This window comes from Neodiprion fabricii, chromosome 6 (assembly GCF_021155785.1).
Source record: "Neodiprion fabricii isolate iyNeoFabr1 chromosome 6, iyNeoFabr1.1, whole genome shotgun sequence".
Lineage (NCBI taxonomy): Eukaryota > Metazoa > Arthropoda > Insecta > Hymenoptera > Diprionidae > Neodiprion > Neodiprion fabricii.
Window position 1 is genome coordinate 1,306,533 of NC_060244.1, and position 16,944 is coordinate 1,323,476.

General features: G+C 44.1%; 1 protein-coding gene across 8 annotated transcripts in view; it reads left to right on the plus strand.

Annotated features, from left to right (window-relative positions):
* The window catches only part of LOC124185867 (neurogenic protein mastermind-like), a 125,533-nt gene that overhangs the window by 37,852 nt on the left and 70,737 nt on the right, over window positions 1-16,944 (plus strand). For 4 of the 8 annotated variants that reach the window (XM_046577066.1, XM_046577067.1, XM_046577068.1 and 1 more), the window contains exon 2: window positions 16,592-16,666. The exons of the other annotated variants lie outside the window; for them this stretch is intronic. In XM_046577066.1, coding sequence (XP_046433022.1) covers window positions 16,592-16,666 — 75 coding nt within the window. The remainder of the gene's footprint in view (window positions 1-16,591; window positions 16,667-16,944) is intronic. 8 annotated transcript variants of the gene reach the window in all.

The window sequence follows — 16,944 nt, forward strand, 5'->3', positions numbered from 1 at the left end:
TGATCCACGCTCTGAAATCATTACAGCGATTCGTACTGGCTGCTCCTGCCACTATAAATATATAAATTGGAGCATCTATTATCGCCGTACTTGGTACTCCGGTGCGCAAATACGTTCAAGGATGGAGCCTGCCTCACTGCGGTATATATATGTGAACGAACGGAAGCCGCTCGGCGTTATGTCGAGAGAACTATCTCTCTTTCTCTCTCCCTCACTCCGTGCAGAATGCCTCCGTATTTCGCGGTGCATAATGCATCCTCGGGCCAAGATTTGGTCCTCCAGGGTTCGCCCTTCACCCCTTCGACGGCACTCCTCTCTGGCGGGTCCATTGCACCGCATACCAAGAACGAGCCTTGATATCGCGTGGGCGACGATCAAATATTGTCAAGTGGAGCAGCTACCGGGGAACGCGGTTCCGGCCAATAGAAGCCCGACCCGCGACTCTATGAACTATTGACACGGTTAGATCGGGCAAATATTGACCCCGTTCAAACAGGAAACTGCCTCGGTCAGGGGTCAATAAATTTCCGGTCCATTTCACCCGCGCTCCGTTCTGCGCCGCACGATGTAGGCCGTATAATTATTGCGTAATTAGCGAATTTGAGCACCGCAACGGATCGATGATCGTAAATTATTGGGAATGGCCTCCCGCTCTCTCTTTCTCTCTCTCTCTCTCTCTATACCTCCACCTCCATCCATCCCATCCCTCCGTGATGCATTGCTCAGGGCATTACGCTGCCGTTGTGCCGCACCGTACTTCGGTTTCGCCTGCCGATGCGTCACTACGTCGCGCACATGTTCGCGGTATGTTACTTTACTGATGTCCATTCGTCCTGCATATTCCGCAATGGCATTCACAGTCCAGGCAACCGGAATATCGGCCAATATGGGGCGACGCCCCTCGGGTTATTTACGAAGCAAAATTTTACATCACGGGTAAAGAGGCTACTTCAGCGAATCGGGTACGTTTCAAACCATGGAAGTCGAAGAAAACGCAGGCTTGCTTGTAGAGATTTTTTATTAATGAAATTTTTATCACGGACACTAGTCCAGATTCAAGTATTCATCGATTCTATCGCTGTCCTCATTTCCACACGTTTGTGGACATATATTATTGGGATCACTGCATCCTCGGTCTGGAAAATTTTGTAATTTTTCATCCCTTGGACCAAATGACTATACGCTAATGTTCGATAAAGTTTGGATTCTTCGTTGCGTACACATATTCATGACCGAGAGAATGAATCACCCGATTGAAGGCATTCTGGACTTTACGTTACGCGCCGAAAGAATTACGTACTTACTTGGAGAGGAAATCGCGTTCCTGGGTTTATACACACATGTATCTTACACGCGGAACCTGGTATGTGAATCAATTTACGAAAACGAGGTTTGACGTATGAACGCGGTCCTCCTCCTAAACCAGACGTTATCACTCCATGCGAAATCGGAATGGGACGACGAAGCGGAACCTTGATTTCCAAATAATAATTACTCTCGTAATTTCCTCTCAAGGTTTTCCCATCAAGGGTTAAATAACAAATCGCCCTGCAAGTTGACGCTGCTATAACCGTAGAATTGATTCGATAACGTTTTCGGAGGGTTGCCAGCCGCCACGTCGATTGCTTCCGAAACTCAATGCTATTCGACGTTTTGACGGTAAATGACGATTCTTACCTAGGATCACAGGCGAAAATCTAAACTTGCAAAAATTGGAGCCCCCGAGGTTCAACAAATAACGCGGATATCCGTTATAACACACGAAGAGACGACTCGTAGTAACAGAGTCACCGTCGTCGTGTCCGCACTTCCTACTTTTGGCGTATAGTCCTGGTGTTTGTATATGCTAACGCCCTACAAGCCCTAATATCAACCTTTAGCCGGGGTTGAACGGTGATGATAGTCGATTCGAGCGACCCGATACCCTCCGGTCCCCGTCAGGTTATTGGAAACCGTGTCCCACCTTCGCTTCGTGTTTGGCCAACCCTGCGCCGTGATCCATACGGAACGCGGTCTTTCCAAAAGGTTTTACAGTGCTCGCCGAAGCGGTTTCGTTCATCCCTCGGAATTTTGCTTATAACTATTGCACGTTCCTTCGTACCTATCTATGATTTTGTTCAGTAAAGGTACAAAAGTTGTCGGATCTATGAAGCTGAAACTACCAGCCAAATGTGCTGACCTTTATGGAAATATGAATATCCAGTTTAGTTTTATCGTCATAATTCTGTAAAAGCTTAGTAAAAGTATAAGTTGGGAATTCAATGCATTTGAAGAAATTTTGATCTTCGGTCTTCACTACCTGCTGGGCCCATAACCTGATATAGGTTGTGGAAGTAAAATGAAAAATGTACACAGGATATTTTATGGGCCCAGCAGGTAGTGAAGACCGAAGATCAAAATTTCTTCAAACGCATTGAATTCCCAACTTATACTTTTACTAAGCTTTTAATAAACAGAATATACTAACTTTTACTAACTTTTAATAAACAGAATATATATATATATATATACAACTAATATCGACGTTCAATTTATATTTCAACACTACCTCATTCGAATGAACGTTCGAACGTTTCCCTGCTGATTCAGGCTGCTTATGTCTTCAGCCTCGTGGCGGATCTTGGATGTGAGGAATTGATTTTCGGAGCTGTCAAGCCCGCCTTAACTCGTGACACTAAATCTCCCTTCAACACCACGCAGCACTTTAATTTACACTAACTTTTCCCAGTTTTTCCAACCGTTTTTTCCCTCTACTCCGCGTATCGCCTGGGCTACTTTGAATACAATGGAGGTTCCGTTTAGCAGCGACGCGATGCCCCGCAAGCCTGCAGTCACTCGCGAGTCACGACCCAGAATTCTCACGTTTCCACATGTCTGTCTCACCTCTCTATAAGCGTTTCATGCATAAATAAAACAGGTACGCAAGATTTACCTTCAGGCCACGTGTCTCATGTAGTCCAACTTTTGCATCGACTTTATGCTTAATGTATCGATAAATTGATACGAACTTTAAGCTCAGCATGGTATACTTTTTATATAACGTTTGAATATTCATACGCGTGTGGTATTATAGTCGTGAATTTAAAGACGTACCCTCCGGCCCCCTTCACTCCTTTTTCTCTGCGTTGCAGGGTTACACATCATTGTGCATTGTGCGTTTCAGCTGCCGCAATAACCACACTCGCGTTATTATTTCAATACCCCATTGCTTTCTAACGTCGTCTATATGTATACATATATAATACCATGACTGCACAATCTCGCCGAGTGCGTTCACACCTCGGGCTGTATGCGCTACTTCGGTGCAGATTACATGATTACAACAATCTCTACCTCGTGCCACGCGTCGCTATAGGGGTAATACCTCGATTCACTTAAATCTGGGGAGGATCGTTTCTTCTTCAAGAAGAACTGATTACAGGGTAATATGGCTGCTACTCTTCGCGGTAAAAGACACTCAATTAAAGATTGTGAAAGAAAAGTTAAAATCACGATTTGGATTATCGTGCCATTATTACAACAAGTCTGCAAACGTGCAAATTTGGAAAGGAATGGTTTGTTTCGAGGTCGTCGTCGTATTTTCGGTTATTTCATGTTCCGACGCTTCATGTCTGTACAACTCGGTGCTTCTCTGCGATCTCAAAATTGTACATGTAACACCAGGTCTTCATAAATTGCTCGGTCGACAAAGAGAGAGAGAGAAATCGTAGAGCTAGAAGAGGTGAAGTAACAGGACTGCAACAAGTGACCGACCGACCGACCGCCCGCCGCGCCCTTCCATTGTCCCCTCTCTTTCTCTCTTCTCTCTCTCTCTCTTTCTCTCTCTCTCTCTCTCTCTCGTGATCTTCTTCGCCATCATCGTCTTCTAGCTCGCCTACCGTCGGATGAACGCTCGTCAAAGAATGGCAGTGAAGTTATTATTATCAGTTATTATTATGAATAACCGCGACGGTTTGTCACTCCCAAACTTCCAAGGCTTGAATTTGGAAGTACAAGTTCTCTTATTCTCCGAATCGCTTCCAAACATGTCAGAATTTGGATGTCAGGCGTAAAAGTTCCGTTCCCTCCTCATCCGATTCCGAGAGGAATTTATATATCACGGTGAGATTCGGATCGATACCTTCGTCCTCTCCCCCCTTCGTTCTACTTGCGGTACCTACCAACAACTACTTTCCGCACGGTATTATAACGCCCGAACGGTCGCGTCGCGGCGTGCATGCCGGGTCGGCCTTTCCATTTCCGTAATTTTCACCAACTTCCTGTGTGGCGAACCTCGTCGAGGCGAACGGCAAACGGTGCCGATGATTGCGAGAATGCCTCTCGGGCTGTCGGATGACGAGAGGCCGGGATCAGTCGACGTCCGACTAACCTGTCCGCCACCGAGAAGCTGCACCACCCATACCCACTTAGCATGGCGTCCAGCTGCAGCCACTACCCCGTCTTGGTCCGACAATATACAATCTAGACTATGGACTCTGGACTCTGGAGTCTACGCACAAGGGGCATGATCGACGCTTCGGGTCAGGTCGCAGGTACAACGCGGACGGAAAGAGGGCGTGTACATCTCTCGCAGGGCTCGTAGAGCTTCTGCCTGAACGGGACATTGACTGAACTAACCGTTGCTAGCGGTGGCTTCTCCATCATTCCACGAGGCGTAACGCACGCACTCCTGCGTGCTGCGTGAGTTGTCAATTCTCATTCAACGGTCATGGCGAACGCAGGATTGTACGTACCAGTAACAGACGAAACTATCCACTCGAGAAGAGGACCGTATCACCGATCATCGATTAGGAAATGTATTAACAACCGTAGTTACATCGTGGTTGATTTTTTAATTCTTTTTTTTTCTTTTCTTTGCCGAATCTTGAAGTAGCCTGTACTGTATCAGGATGACGTCAGAACGTGGCGACACTTCGCGACGGTATTTGTAGGTATATTTGTTTTTTATTTATTTATTTATTTATTTTTTTTCGTGCAACTTATACCCGGGATCTTCCCTGTAATGGAATTCGTTCTACACGCACCGCGTCGAGCCGAGTCTGATTAAAATTTTAGTCACGTGAGGCTGGTAGCTGCTGAACGTATATTGTTCAAGGTGCGCGCGCTATAACCAGGTAGGTAGGTATTTTATTATAATTAATCGAGTAAAGCCGAGCGAGTGGAACGTCGCATATCCTGTGGAGTGCTACGATGTAGAGGCGGAACCAAGTCCGTCCGTCTCAACGTGACGACGCTGTATTTTAATCAGTGGTGACGTATGATTAATAATTGATCGATCGTTGACGTCGAGCACGAGGCTGCGCGATACCTGTGAAATGTAGACGATAATGACGACGATGATGATGTCGACGACGATATTGTATAGCAATACCACCGCATATTTGACTATATTCCTATCATCCTTGGGCGGTATTTCATGGATCCTTGATAATAACCTCTCACGGTTTCTGTTGCTGTTGTTGTTATTATTATACACAGGACGCGTCACGCGAAACTCAGCATTAGGAACACCGCCTTGCGATGATCGAAGGATCTCGGCAGGCAGTCTTATCCCGGCGTCATGCACTCCATGTACGCACAATGCGCTGCAGTCGCGATCCGTGGCGCTAGTGAAACCTGCATTTAAGCTAATAACAGTATTCCGTCAAAACCTGCATGCAGGGAGAATTAGCACCGGTCCGTCTCGACTTGGACAACGGTTGCGTACCTGAGTATGTACATATATATATATATATATATATATATATATATATATATATATATATATATATATATATATACACACATGTATATATATATATATATATATATATATATATATATATATATATATATATATATATATATATATATATATATATATATATACATGTATATATTTACGCCCGCGAATAAATAAATATATATATATATATATATAGTACAACGCCTGTGTCCGCATGCTGGAAGGGAGAGAAACAATGCGCCGTGTCAGGATTCTTCGCGTAATACAGAAAATTTCGTTATATTAACGAATGAGAGAAGGAAAGTAAAAAAACCTGATCATTTATATTTTGCGACGATGTGTCAGGTGTCAGTTGTCACATTACGTATACATATATTTTTCGGCTCTTTTTTTACCCATCGATTCTATTTGCTAATTTTCTTACGCTCGTCCGCAGAAATCGCGTGCTGTTCTGCGGCTTCGAGTAACTTCGAACGGTTTATATATGTATATATACATATATGTGTGTGTGTGTGTATGTACATCATATTGTATACGCCTTTGCAAGGTTACGCGAGAGAACGTTATGCAACGTCAACTTTACAGTATCTGGGTCACGACATGTATCGCTGAAATATTACACACACACACACACACATCTTTTAGACATAATACATGACAAATTTCCTCATCCAAGTTCTAATAAAATGCCTCGATTCGACCTTTGGAACGTTTAATCGTATTGTACAATATACGGATCTAGGTAAATCGATTGAAAAAATGAATAAAAAATCGACAAATTTGTACACAAATTTGGTGAAAATTCTGCACAGAGAATATGGCGAGACATGTATGTACATAGGCCGTAAAATATTCTCCTTTACCCTCTTTTCCGCTCGGCGGCGCTACGCCGCGTTTATAAATGCGAAATCGCGACGTTTAAACCCGTGACGGATTCTCTTCGGCACACGTGTCCTTATTAAACGCATACAAGCGTACATTGTTACACACACAGTTGTGGTGTGTATGTACATCACGGTTTTGCGCAAGACTTAATTTCACCAACGATGTAGAAAGAATTACGCGGTTGGTTGGTTGGTACGGGTACACTTGCATTCGCGAATCGTAAGTCAAAAAGCAAAAGAAAAATCAGGATTGTTTCACTACGAGGAGAAGAGATCTAGGAGGAGGCGGACAGTCGTAAGTCGTGATTCGCTCGGCATGTACCATAGGTAGATAAATTGAAGCCTCGTTCACCGCGAGCAGCGCGTGTCTCTGGGGTGTGACGGATCTGGTAACGGGACCTCATTCACAACTGTACAACAACGTGTATATACCCATTAAACTTGTGTAACATAGACAGAGAGTCTACACAAATTTACGTACCTACGTGTAACGCGTTGTAGAAGAAGAATTGCAGGACAATGTCGAGACCGGAAGTAACCGCGTCTACCTATCCGCAACAAGCCTGCCTGCGTGCATCCACGCATGCTCCGGTGTTTTAGGTTACACCGAGAAACTCATACGGTTTCGCAAATGCGTTCACGATGCGTAAAGTTTATTTTTACATTTTCTTTTTTTTTTAATAATCGTGCGGCATAATATTGTATATGGTAAATTTTTTTAATTTTCGTTTTTTTTTTCTCTTTGATATTATTATACACGAAATGTACACGTACTTGCGAAATATTTCCGCTCCAAGTCGTTGTTCAAACTTACGGAATCGGCATATGTGCAGTGTATAATATCGTCAAGCCTACAGCATATATTTATATATAAGGTATAATACCTCACCTGACGACAGTATCACGTCCTCCTCCTCCTCCTCCTTCAACTCGTGCAACAACAACCGGGTTTCTGCTGCTGCTGTTGCTGCGTATTTTGCACCATATATGTACACACACACACACGCTATTTATATAGCCGAGATATTGCGCGCTGTATTTCATGCGCATACTTCCGTGGGATGCGTTGGTGTAGGTATACGTGTACGGTCTGCGCATGCATAACGTAGCAACAACCGCCTCTCGCGCAATCCCGTCGACGTATATGGCAGAAAAATATATCGCCTATGGTATACTTGTACATAAATTCATATAGATGCATGTATGTACCTTATTTATACCTTCATTTATCCGTAGTATGAGACTGACGTCATATACTCAATTTTTTTCGTCGCGTCATCTCGAATCGCTGCCTTTTATTGTACCGTATGTAACTGCAGGCTGAATTATTTTCTCTCGTCGGATGAACCGCTCCGCAGAGAAATGAACAATCGAATCTGTATTCGAATTCTGTTGAGCGCAAGAAAAAAAAAATAGTCGAAATCGAGCTAAACTTTGCAATGAACATAATAATTTCTATACCCTTATTTCTATATATATATATTGAAGGATTTTTTTAACTTCTGCGAAGAATCATATGTAATAGTTGAAAATAAAAATATATAAATAAATAAAAAAACACTAAATAATAACGCTAATAACGAATACTTTGAGAAAATATTTACGCAATTGTATTTCTTATTTTCTTATTTGACATCTTAAAGTCTGACGTGTGTGGACAGTGCAGCAGGACGACTATACGCAGAGGATTGTGCCGCAGCTGCAGCGGCGTGCGAAATAATCTGCGATATGTTACGTATATATACATACACATACCTCGCGTGCGCAGGTGCAAACACCTGACGTTATCAGCGTCGTCGTCGCGCCACCGTAAAGGCATAACGCAAAGCGTTTTATATTCGCGAACAAGACGTCGACGCATGTATGCATAGTGATTATTTTCATAATTTTCAAAGCCTTTTAATGCCACACGAGCATACGAGTCGAGCTTACGCGCGTAAGTAGCGCCTATAAAATACTCACGTAGGTATACCAGATGTATCCTGCAACGGCGTGCGCATATTTGTGCGACGACCGATCGACGATAAGAGGGAAGCTCTTTGACCAGGGTTTTATCGCATTGCCGAAACGAGGAAGGAAACGCCTGCTGCCGCGAATTAAGAGAAACCGGAATTTAAGGGTGCCTGCTTCGTTCGGTCCGGTGGAAAAATTAGTCGGTTAAAAAAGAAATCTAGGTGGCGGCAAGTTAAACGACACGAATTTATGTTACATTGCATGAATATTTAAAATTGCTTTCAATACTTGAGTTTCTTTATTCGCATTTACGGTTTTCAATTCTCTTGTACCCAATATAATACTACATTGAGAAGATATTGCTGCAAAGAAATGCAAGTTGACTAACTCGAGTTTCACCTTATAAACCTCGCATTCTCTTTCATCCATCGTATTTTTCCCACTGTGCCGTACTCTTCGACCCTGCAGGCATCTTCGAAGAACACGAGCTTGATATCACGATTTTTTTAAATACGTTTAAACATCAGACCTAGCCGAGGAGAAAAGGAGAATAGAGGTGGACTGCAGGGGAGTGAAGAAGATATCGTGCAGCTAATAGCCGCCGCCGCCCCGCGTTCGAGAAATGGCGGACGGTGCTCCGAAGACTGCGGTAAGGAAAGGAACGACGAACAGGTGAAGAGGTGCCAGGATCTCGTCGGCGCGGCGCAGGACGCGACCGACGGCAGACGGGACTGCCAGGATAATTGCGACGATCAGGAGCGCGGCGCATCGCCGAGGCACACTCGATCACTCCTCGATCCATTCGGGGCTGCCCCGTGTCCTCTCCTCTCCTCTTCACTCCTGGACGAGTCCTGCCTTCGTGGATCGACTGACTTGTACGTATAACGTATATATCTGTGTGTAGCTAACGCGGATTCCAGAGCGATCGGACGAACCGTCGACCATCACCCGCAATTAGACGATCCCTGTAGGAGACCGTCGAGATGCCCGTTTGCCCGGGAATACCGCGTTGTTTCCCCCGCTTGATACCGGCAATTTAACTTTGCCGGGCTAATTATGTTCGCCTGTATAATTAGTCGACGAATCGACGAATCGATCGATTCCGAAAGGAGAACTATGGTGGAATTTGTTGGGTAGGTAATTGGATTTACCTTGTTTATTAAGGGTGTTTCGTTGTTAATATTTTACGTCATTCTTCTTCTTTTTTCTTTTTTTCTTATCGCTTCTCTCACGTATCCGATGGTGTTACAAATTTATACCTATACGTCACGTGATGCGTGAAAAGTAACGTGTGCTCTTCCTGTACGTACATCCTCTTCCCCTGCGGCAGCACAAAGTCTTCTCGTATAAGGTACATCTACCGTAGAGTGTAATTCGCGTGACATTGATTGGGAAGCGAATTAACGTCGGCAAACTTCAACCAGGCTTGCTTTTGATGCGGGCAAAAAGATGGGACGAGTCTTTCGCGTTTTATAGCTGTCCGGAGAAAGAGCCACGGCGGATGAGTAAAGATAGGGTGAGGACGACGATGAGAAGGGTTAGTTCCCGCGATATTAGAAATGAGAAAATTAACAAATAAAATGAGTGGAAACGAAGGATGCCGCGCTAAATATTTTTCCATTACCGTGAATCAAATTATGTTTTACGTTTCTTAGTCGGCGAGCTTTTCCTTCGCTGTCGTTGCGGTCACCAGCCACTGTGCGTTACTGACGGATAAATCTTGCTCTGTATTTTGTTGTTGTATTTTAGTTACGTACGATAAAATGAAAATAAAAATAAAAAAGTGAACGAACCGTGCGGGGAAAAAATACAGTGACGTGCGCATATTTATGTGCGTACTACAGCAGCCGTATATTTCATTCCTGAAAATGAACCATGAACCATGGATGCCGGTGCAGAGTGCAGCTGGTCTGATATTTTATCGCTGTAAATTGCTTTGAAATTATCGCTGAAGTGGGCTGTGAATGACATAGGCTTCAAGGAAATACCTACGTTTCGGCAGACGAGCTATTTGTCTCCCAGTGATGGATGAAAATAGAGAGGAAAAAAAAAATATATGTATAAAACGAAATTGGTTCGTATTTTTATTAGCGACGCAGCATTAAGCTCGCCAATTAACTATTTTTTACCGGCTCGATACTCTGTAGGTACACCTTTTATACATCCAATAGTTTTTCCAATGTAGTAAAACTTGATCAATTGTTTCATTCGTAAATTTTATATTTACACAGCCGACAGAGAAGGATAGTGTGGATAAATGGTAACCGAACACACCGATAGAGGTATAAGCGACCGATTTGCACGAGCAAGAAATCGCGATGGCGTGATCTCGGGGGGCACGTATAGAAGAAGATAATCGGGCGTGCATGAGCGAACGAATGTGCAACCTATGTGGTAAATAAAATTAATGAAATTAGCTTATCTCGCGTCGTCTAGCGCCCCGGTCGTTAACCAGCCAGCCGCCTCGCTCTTGGACGAATTTGCATAATTCACCCATCTCGCTCATTCTCTCTCTCTCTCTCTCTCTCTCTCTCGGCGAGGATTCTAATCGACCCCAAGATCCCACGCTATCGGCTAGGGAAATCGATGCAGCCGTTCGCTCGCTTCAATCGCCAATAAGACAATTCGCCGCTTCGCCCTCCATCTCTTCCTCGATCACTTCTCGTTGTTAATCTTGCACTATAATCTGCCTGCATACCTGCACCTACCTTCGAACTTTTACCTTATACAACCAACTGCCTATTTGTACAGTCGAACGATCACTCGGTAGCTGCACCTGCAGACCAGGAATACGATATTCACAGAATGAGGAAACGGAAGGTTTAGAAAAGAGAAGTTTTACCGAGGTTTAATTCTCTTCGGCAATGTATCGAAAATCGGTTGGGGAAATGTATCAAAAAATTAAAAAAAAAAAAACAGTATTCCATAATCAATTTATCATTGGAAATATGAACCATTCTTCGATTCTGTTTACGAATTGGATAGAAACTAAGAAGCTATACCATCTTTGAGGAAATTCATACTCGATCAAGTCGTTCCAAGTCGAGAAGTCGGCCTATTGTCAACACTCACCGAGTCACGACGAATCTCCAAAGGGGAGAAGAATCGAGAAAGAGTCAATTGTATGGAGTGTAGAGGAAACGACAACGGGTAGAACAATGGTCTAGAAATTTCCTGGTTGTCGGTGTCGAATTGGAAAGCCGAAAGTAGACATGATCGGCACAAGAGCGAACAGTGGCGGCCGTAATGTAACGCCTCGTCGTCATTCAAGCAGCGTTTCCGCGGAAAGTAATAGCTGTGCGTGGTAGCGACAATGAGGCGGCGACCCGCTAAAAAGAGGCTTACGAAAATGCAGATCGAGGTGTGTGTGTCTGTGCCTGCATGTAACGTTGGATGGACGGTAAATGGGAACGTTAGCTGTGCAGCGATAGGAACGTTGGGAATTCGAGAGCGGAAGAGAGGAGAGGAGAGGAGAGGAGCCTCTCTCTTTTGCGGAGCGCACTTGCGGCTTGGGGTGAGGCAAACCCGGAAGTGTCGATGCGGAGTGACGCGAGTTCGACGCTCGGTGCCTCGGAGAAATTTCAATCTCACGTGCAGACCGCGTCTGGAAACGCGCCCAGCCTCCCTTTCATCTTATGCGTTCTCCTTTCCACCCGCGGATCTTAAATTCCTATATATTATATATATGTACGTATAACAGGGTGGCCCTTGTGTGAGATCAGAAAATCGAAAAAAGAAAAAAATTCATGACTAAGCCTGTCAAATCCGTTCCAAATGGTGAAAAAAAAAATTGCTTAATTTTTCAGATTTCTATTTCATTCTCCCAGTCTGCCTGCTTAAGCGGGAAATTTCAAATTATTCAAAAATATCCTCACTAGCTCTATTTTGTACTGAATTTTATTTCAAGATTATTCGTAGGCAAAAAGATTCACATTCTCGAATATACAGTGACGACTAAATAAATACTAATGTTTCGATTAAAAATTTTTATTTATTTTTTTTCTTTAGATTATGTCCGATTGACGAGGCGAGTTTTTTTCTCACTGAATATTTGAGAGTATCGATTTTTTTGCATACGAATAATCTTGAAATAAAATTTAGTATAAAATATAGTGTATGAGGATATTTTTGAATAATTTAAAACTTCTTGCTTAAACAGGGAAACTGGAGGAATTATATAAAAATTGGAAAAAATTGAGGGAAGTTTTTTTTCACCATTTGGAATTGATTTGACAGGCTTCATCGTGATTTTTTCTTCCTTGACCCTCTGTAAGGTCTACCCTTATGTATAACCTACCGCAAGTTTTCAGATACTCGGCAAGGCAAAGGTGGTCATTGTAGCGAGCCCACCTGCGCTGACAATGCGTCTCGAGAAAGCCGCCATACAAGCGGCACAACACAGCGGACGAAACAATTCTCCCTGATTAGAACCGCGCCACGACGTAACCGCGACGTCCGTAACTGCGGTTATTATACGACAGGTTGAACCTACATTATGTTTTAGAGAAGACATTCCTCGCCCCCGTCATGGATCGAGGAGGACTTCTCGTGCTGCTGGTGCATTTTCACTGAGCGGTTTGTTGCTTGTCATCGGGAAGATTGGAACCAGAGAATAATTGGCAAATTTCACTTTACGATTGTCATGTAAAATTCAACAGCTTGCCACTGAAAAAGCATCGCTCGAGAAAATGGCTCGCGAGTTTTAGCCTCACGTTTAAGATCCAAATTCAGAGAAGAAAGGATGCTGTCATAATCATTCTGAAAGTGAAAAGTTCAGTTTTCAGCAGCCAGTTCAAATCGGCCTGCTTGTCGAAAGTTGTTTCTGAATTAGTTGCGAAAATGTAAATTGTTTTGGCCCGCTAACAACTCGAGAATCGACGAATCGATTCAGACAAAACTTGGTCCATCGGTTCGGCTTCATTTAACTCAGAACTGGGGAGATTTTGAGCAAGAATCCCGAGTTCTTTTCCAAATTAGTAGAAAGTTCCGGGACTGGTCCATTTGGTAGGCCATTCGATTTTCGTCAATGTCCCAACCATCGATCGACGAGATGAAGGAGATATCTGTCGAATCACAAGCGTACAGGGTGACACCGGGTTGTCCTTCAATGACTGACGATCCGGGTTCGCAATCAAGTTGCAACCAACAATTAGCCACAGCCATTAAGGCGCTTATGACGCCGCGCCCCGGGTTCGGTTCCTCCTGCTCCAAGGCGACGTGGAGAAAGTTGAATCGCGCAATCCCCTAAGGAGCAGGTGCGCTAACGTATATATCCTACCGGCAGCACGAGTATCTGCCTATTACCTGGCGTCGACAATGGAAACTTTGTTACCCAGCTGCGGAGTGCACAGTTTATTTGACAAGGAAGTGCTGCCGCTGCGGAGAGAAGAAATACGCCGATACGATTTTTTGGTCGTCTTACCTCTGCAAGGTACAAGGTACTTTTATACCAGAGCATGGTGAAAGGCGCCGGCCTCTTAAGACAGTTGTTAGAGACGGTCTATTTCTATTTTTAAACAACCATTATACAATACAGGACGCAGTGAAATTAGTTCGAGTACCCTGCATAAGAGGACATAGATATTTCAATATTATGTTACAGGTAGGTTTCCCGGTGTTGGGGGATTTTTGTCGACGTTGACGTAAGGCTGCCGTAAAAAAATAAAACGAAACCACGCGATTGAGGAATAACGCTTCTCATTCTGTTTCACTCGGCGCTGCAATTCCGCGATATCGATTCAACGCGCGAATACCGTACACACCGTTATGGACATGGATGTGTCGACGCACTGTGGCTGTGGCCTCTTCAATCTCCGGATGTGACGCTTGTGCATTAACGATTCGAACGATGCAACTCCTGATTCGGCTTGCGTCGGTTATACGCAAGTGCGAATCACAGTCGAACGATGCCGGCGATTTTTGACCCCGAATCGCGGCCTCGTGCTACCGAAAATCTAAAATTGACTCTGACGATCGGTCGTTTGGACACCGTGTGATGTATGGAAAATCGAAGACGAAAGTATTAACGTCTTTTGGAAGCGATAATTCAAGTCGGGAGTCGTTTTTGCTTGATTTTTTTGATTTTTCTTCTACAGGAAGAAAAAAGTTGAGGTATTAATTTGAGATCTGAGTCTTGCTCTTCGGATGCTGCTTGATCAAATTGTCGATTTATTTGTTAGCTGTAAAACTTTACAGACATGGACCCCGATTCGGGTGGTAATGGAGAGCGAGTTCAGCGAGTTGTTGACAAGCTCTTGTGACACGACCGTTTCCATTCTATTGTATGCTAATGCCGGTGGGTATGTTATTACAGAGAATCTCTGTAAGCGATAGCCAACCTTGCTTACAGCCTACTTACGATAATCAAAAGGACAACGAAAAAAAAATTGATGCAATAAAAACGGCTCAGAGTGCAAGCGAATAAGCTTAGAGTTTAATCGACTCGCGGTATTTGAAAAAAATTTATGATTGCGCGCAAGCCTCGTCTCAAGATTACCTTTATTCCCGGCTCGGAGTATCGGTATTACAACTTTGCCGATTACGTAACTCGTTACCTTTGACACCGGATCCGATTTTCCGCTCAGAAAGATCGTCAATGGACCGATAACTGCACGGTTTAACTGGAAAATGGTGAAAACGGCAGACAACCGTACTCCTCACGCGGTTAACGCAACACGTAGCTAGTTTCAGAGCGAAGATCCAGCCGCAGTTGGAGACGGAAAATCCATCGAATCAACATATTACGAGGCTCTTACGCCCCCTGGTATAACGTCAGGGTGCCGACGTCGCGACGCCTTCGGTAAAAATCCCTCTCGCGCGTCGATCCTCGATACGTAGTAAATCGCTTTTCTTCCGATCGGCGAAATTGCGGCAGCCAGCAACGGTTAAATCGGTTCATATATAGCTATACTGTATAACAGCACGTACCATCTGCAATGGAGTGAAAATTACCTCGGGATAATTTGAAAGCGTAACGGAAAAATTTATGGGCTAGTTTTTACTACTCTCATGTTCTACGACAAGAAACGTCCTCGGTCGATTTCCCCTCTCAAACGGTTTTCCTTCCTCATTATCCGAACTGGTCAAAGTTCGCTGTAAAACTGCCGGCCGGACGGCAAAAGTCGATATTATTACACCTACCTTTACGGCGTAGCCTCGAATATGATCCTACTTGGACAAGTTGACGGTGCAATTAGCCTCTCGCCAACCCCCCGCAGCGGCGACTCAACTTTTCAACGACGCCCGTCGTACAAATTCAATGGTTGCCGTTCGTTCGATCAACAAGTGGCACGCTGCAGTTGCGGCATCCCGGTTCAAATGACGCTTATACGCGAAGGCGGCTTCTTCGGGCGGGGGCGTGCAACGCTCTGCACTCGTTGATGAATTAATTGCGTCACTTCCACCCCGGCATATCCTGAACTCTTGCGTCAAACGTCCCCGCTTACGTCACGGCTCCACCACCAGAGGCTAGCGAATCCTTAATTTTCTTCTTTGACGTCACGTTCTGCGTATATACGTAGGTAACGTGGAGGGTCGGAGAGTTTTAAACCATTTTAAGGGCTCCTTTTTTCTTTAATTGTTTACACTGTGGTATCGATAAATATTGTATTATACGTGCACGCCGTATGCCGTATGCCGTATTCCTCTTTATTCGTCGCGATCTTCTCTGCTGGTCAACGTAATTATTATTTCCTTCATTTTATTTTTGTGCTGCGCTATCTTTACTCCGGGACGTTGATCGTTCGGTCAATTGTTGTTCGAAGTCACGATCGAGACTCGGGCGAACGGCTACCAATTACTAATTGACGATTATCTCTGAGGAATCTCTTCGTTATAGCTTCCGTTACATTCTCTTTAACCGCCATGCTATGCTGCAGATATTGTTACAGCTTTACTCGTTTCCGTTCACCGTAATGTACAGGTAGTTAAGAGACTCAGGGATCAAGAAATAAAAATGTAAAATTACTATCGAAATCCCTCTTAAAAATTGACTGTTCATTAAAATTCGTCTTCTTTATTTCCGTTCCAGGTAAGTCGTCATCAGAAAGTTGGCATGTTTGTTCACGATGCAGGAAAACAACGCGAAGAATGGAATTGTTCACAGGTAAGTTTAGCCGTCTAGCGTTAAGCGTCGGAATCAAATTTCCTGCTCTCTTCATTTCGAGCAGAAGACACGAAAAGCACACAAAAGCTCGGTTGCCTGGGCTTCTTCACTCCCGGAGCAGAAACTCGTAGCGAGTACCGGTATAAATTGCAGAGGTCACGTTTTAGACAAGACCGAAGACGGACATTGCCGCGGGGGGAGGGGAAACGGGAATAAATTCCCGCGACCGATCTTCCCGGGTTACCGTAGTAAATCCCGCATGCGGTATGATATTTTTC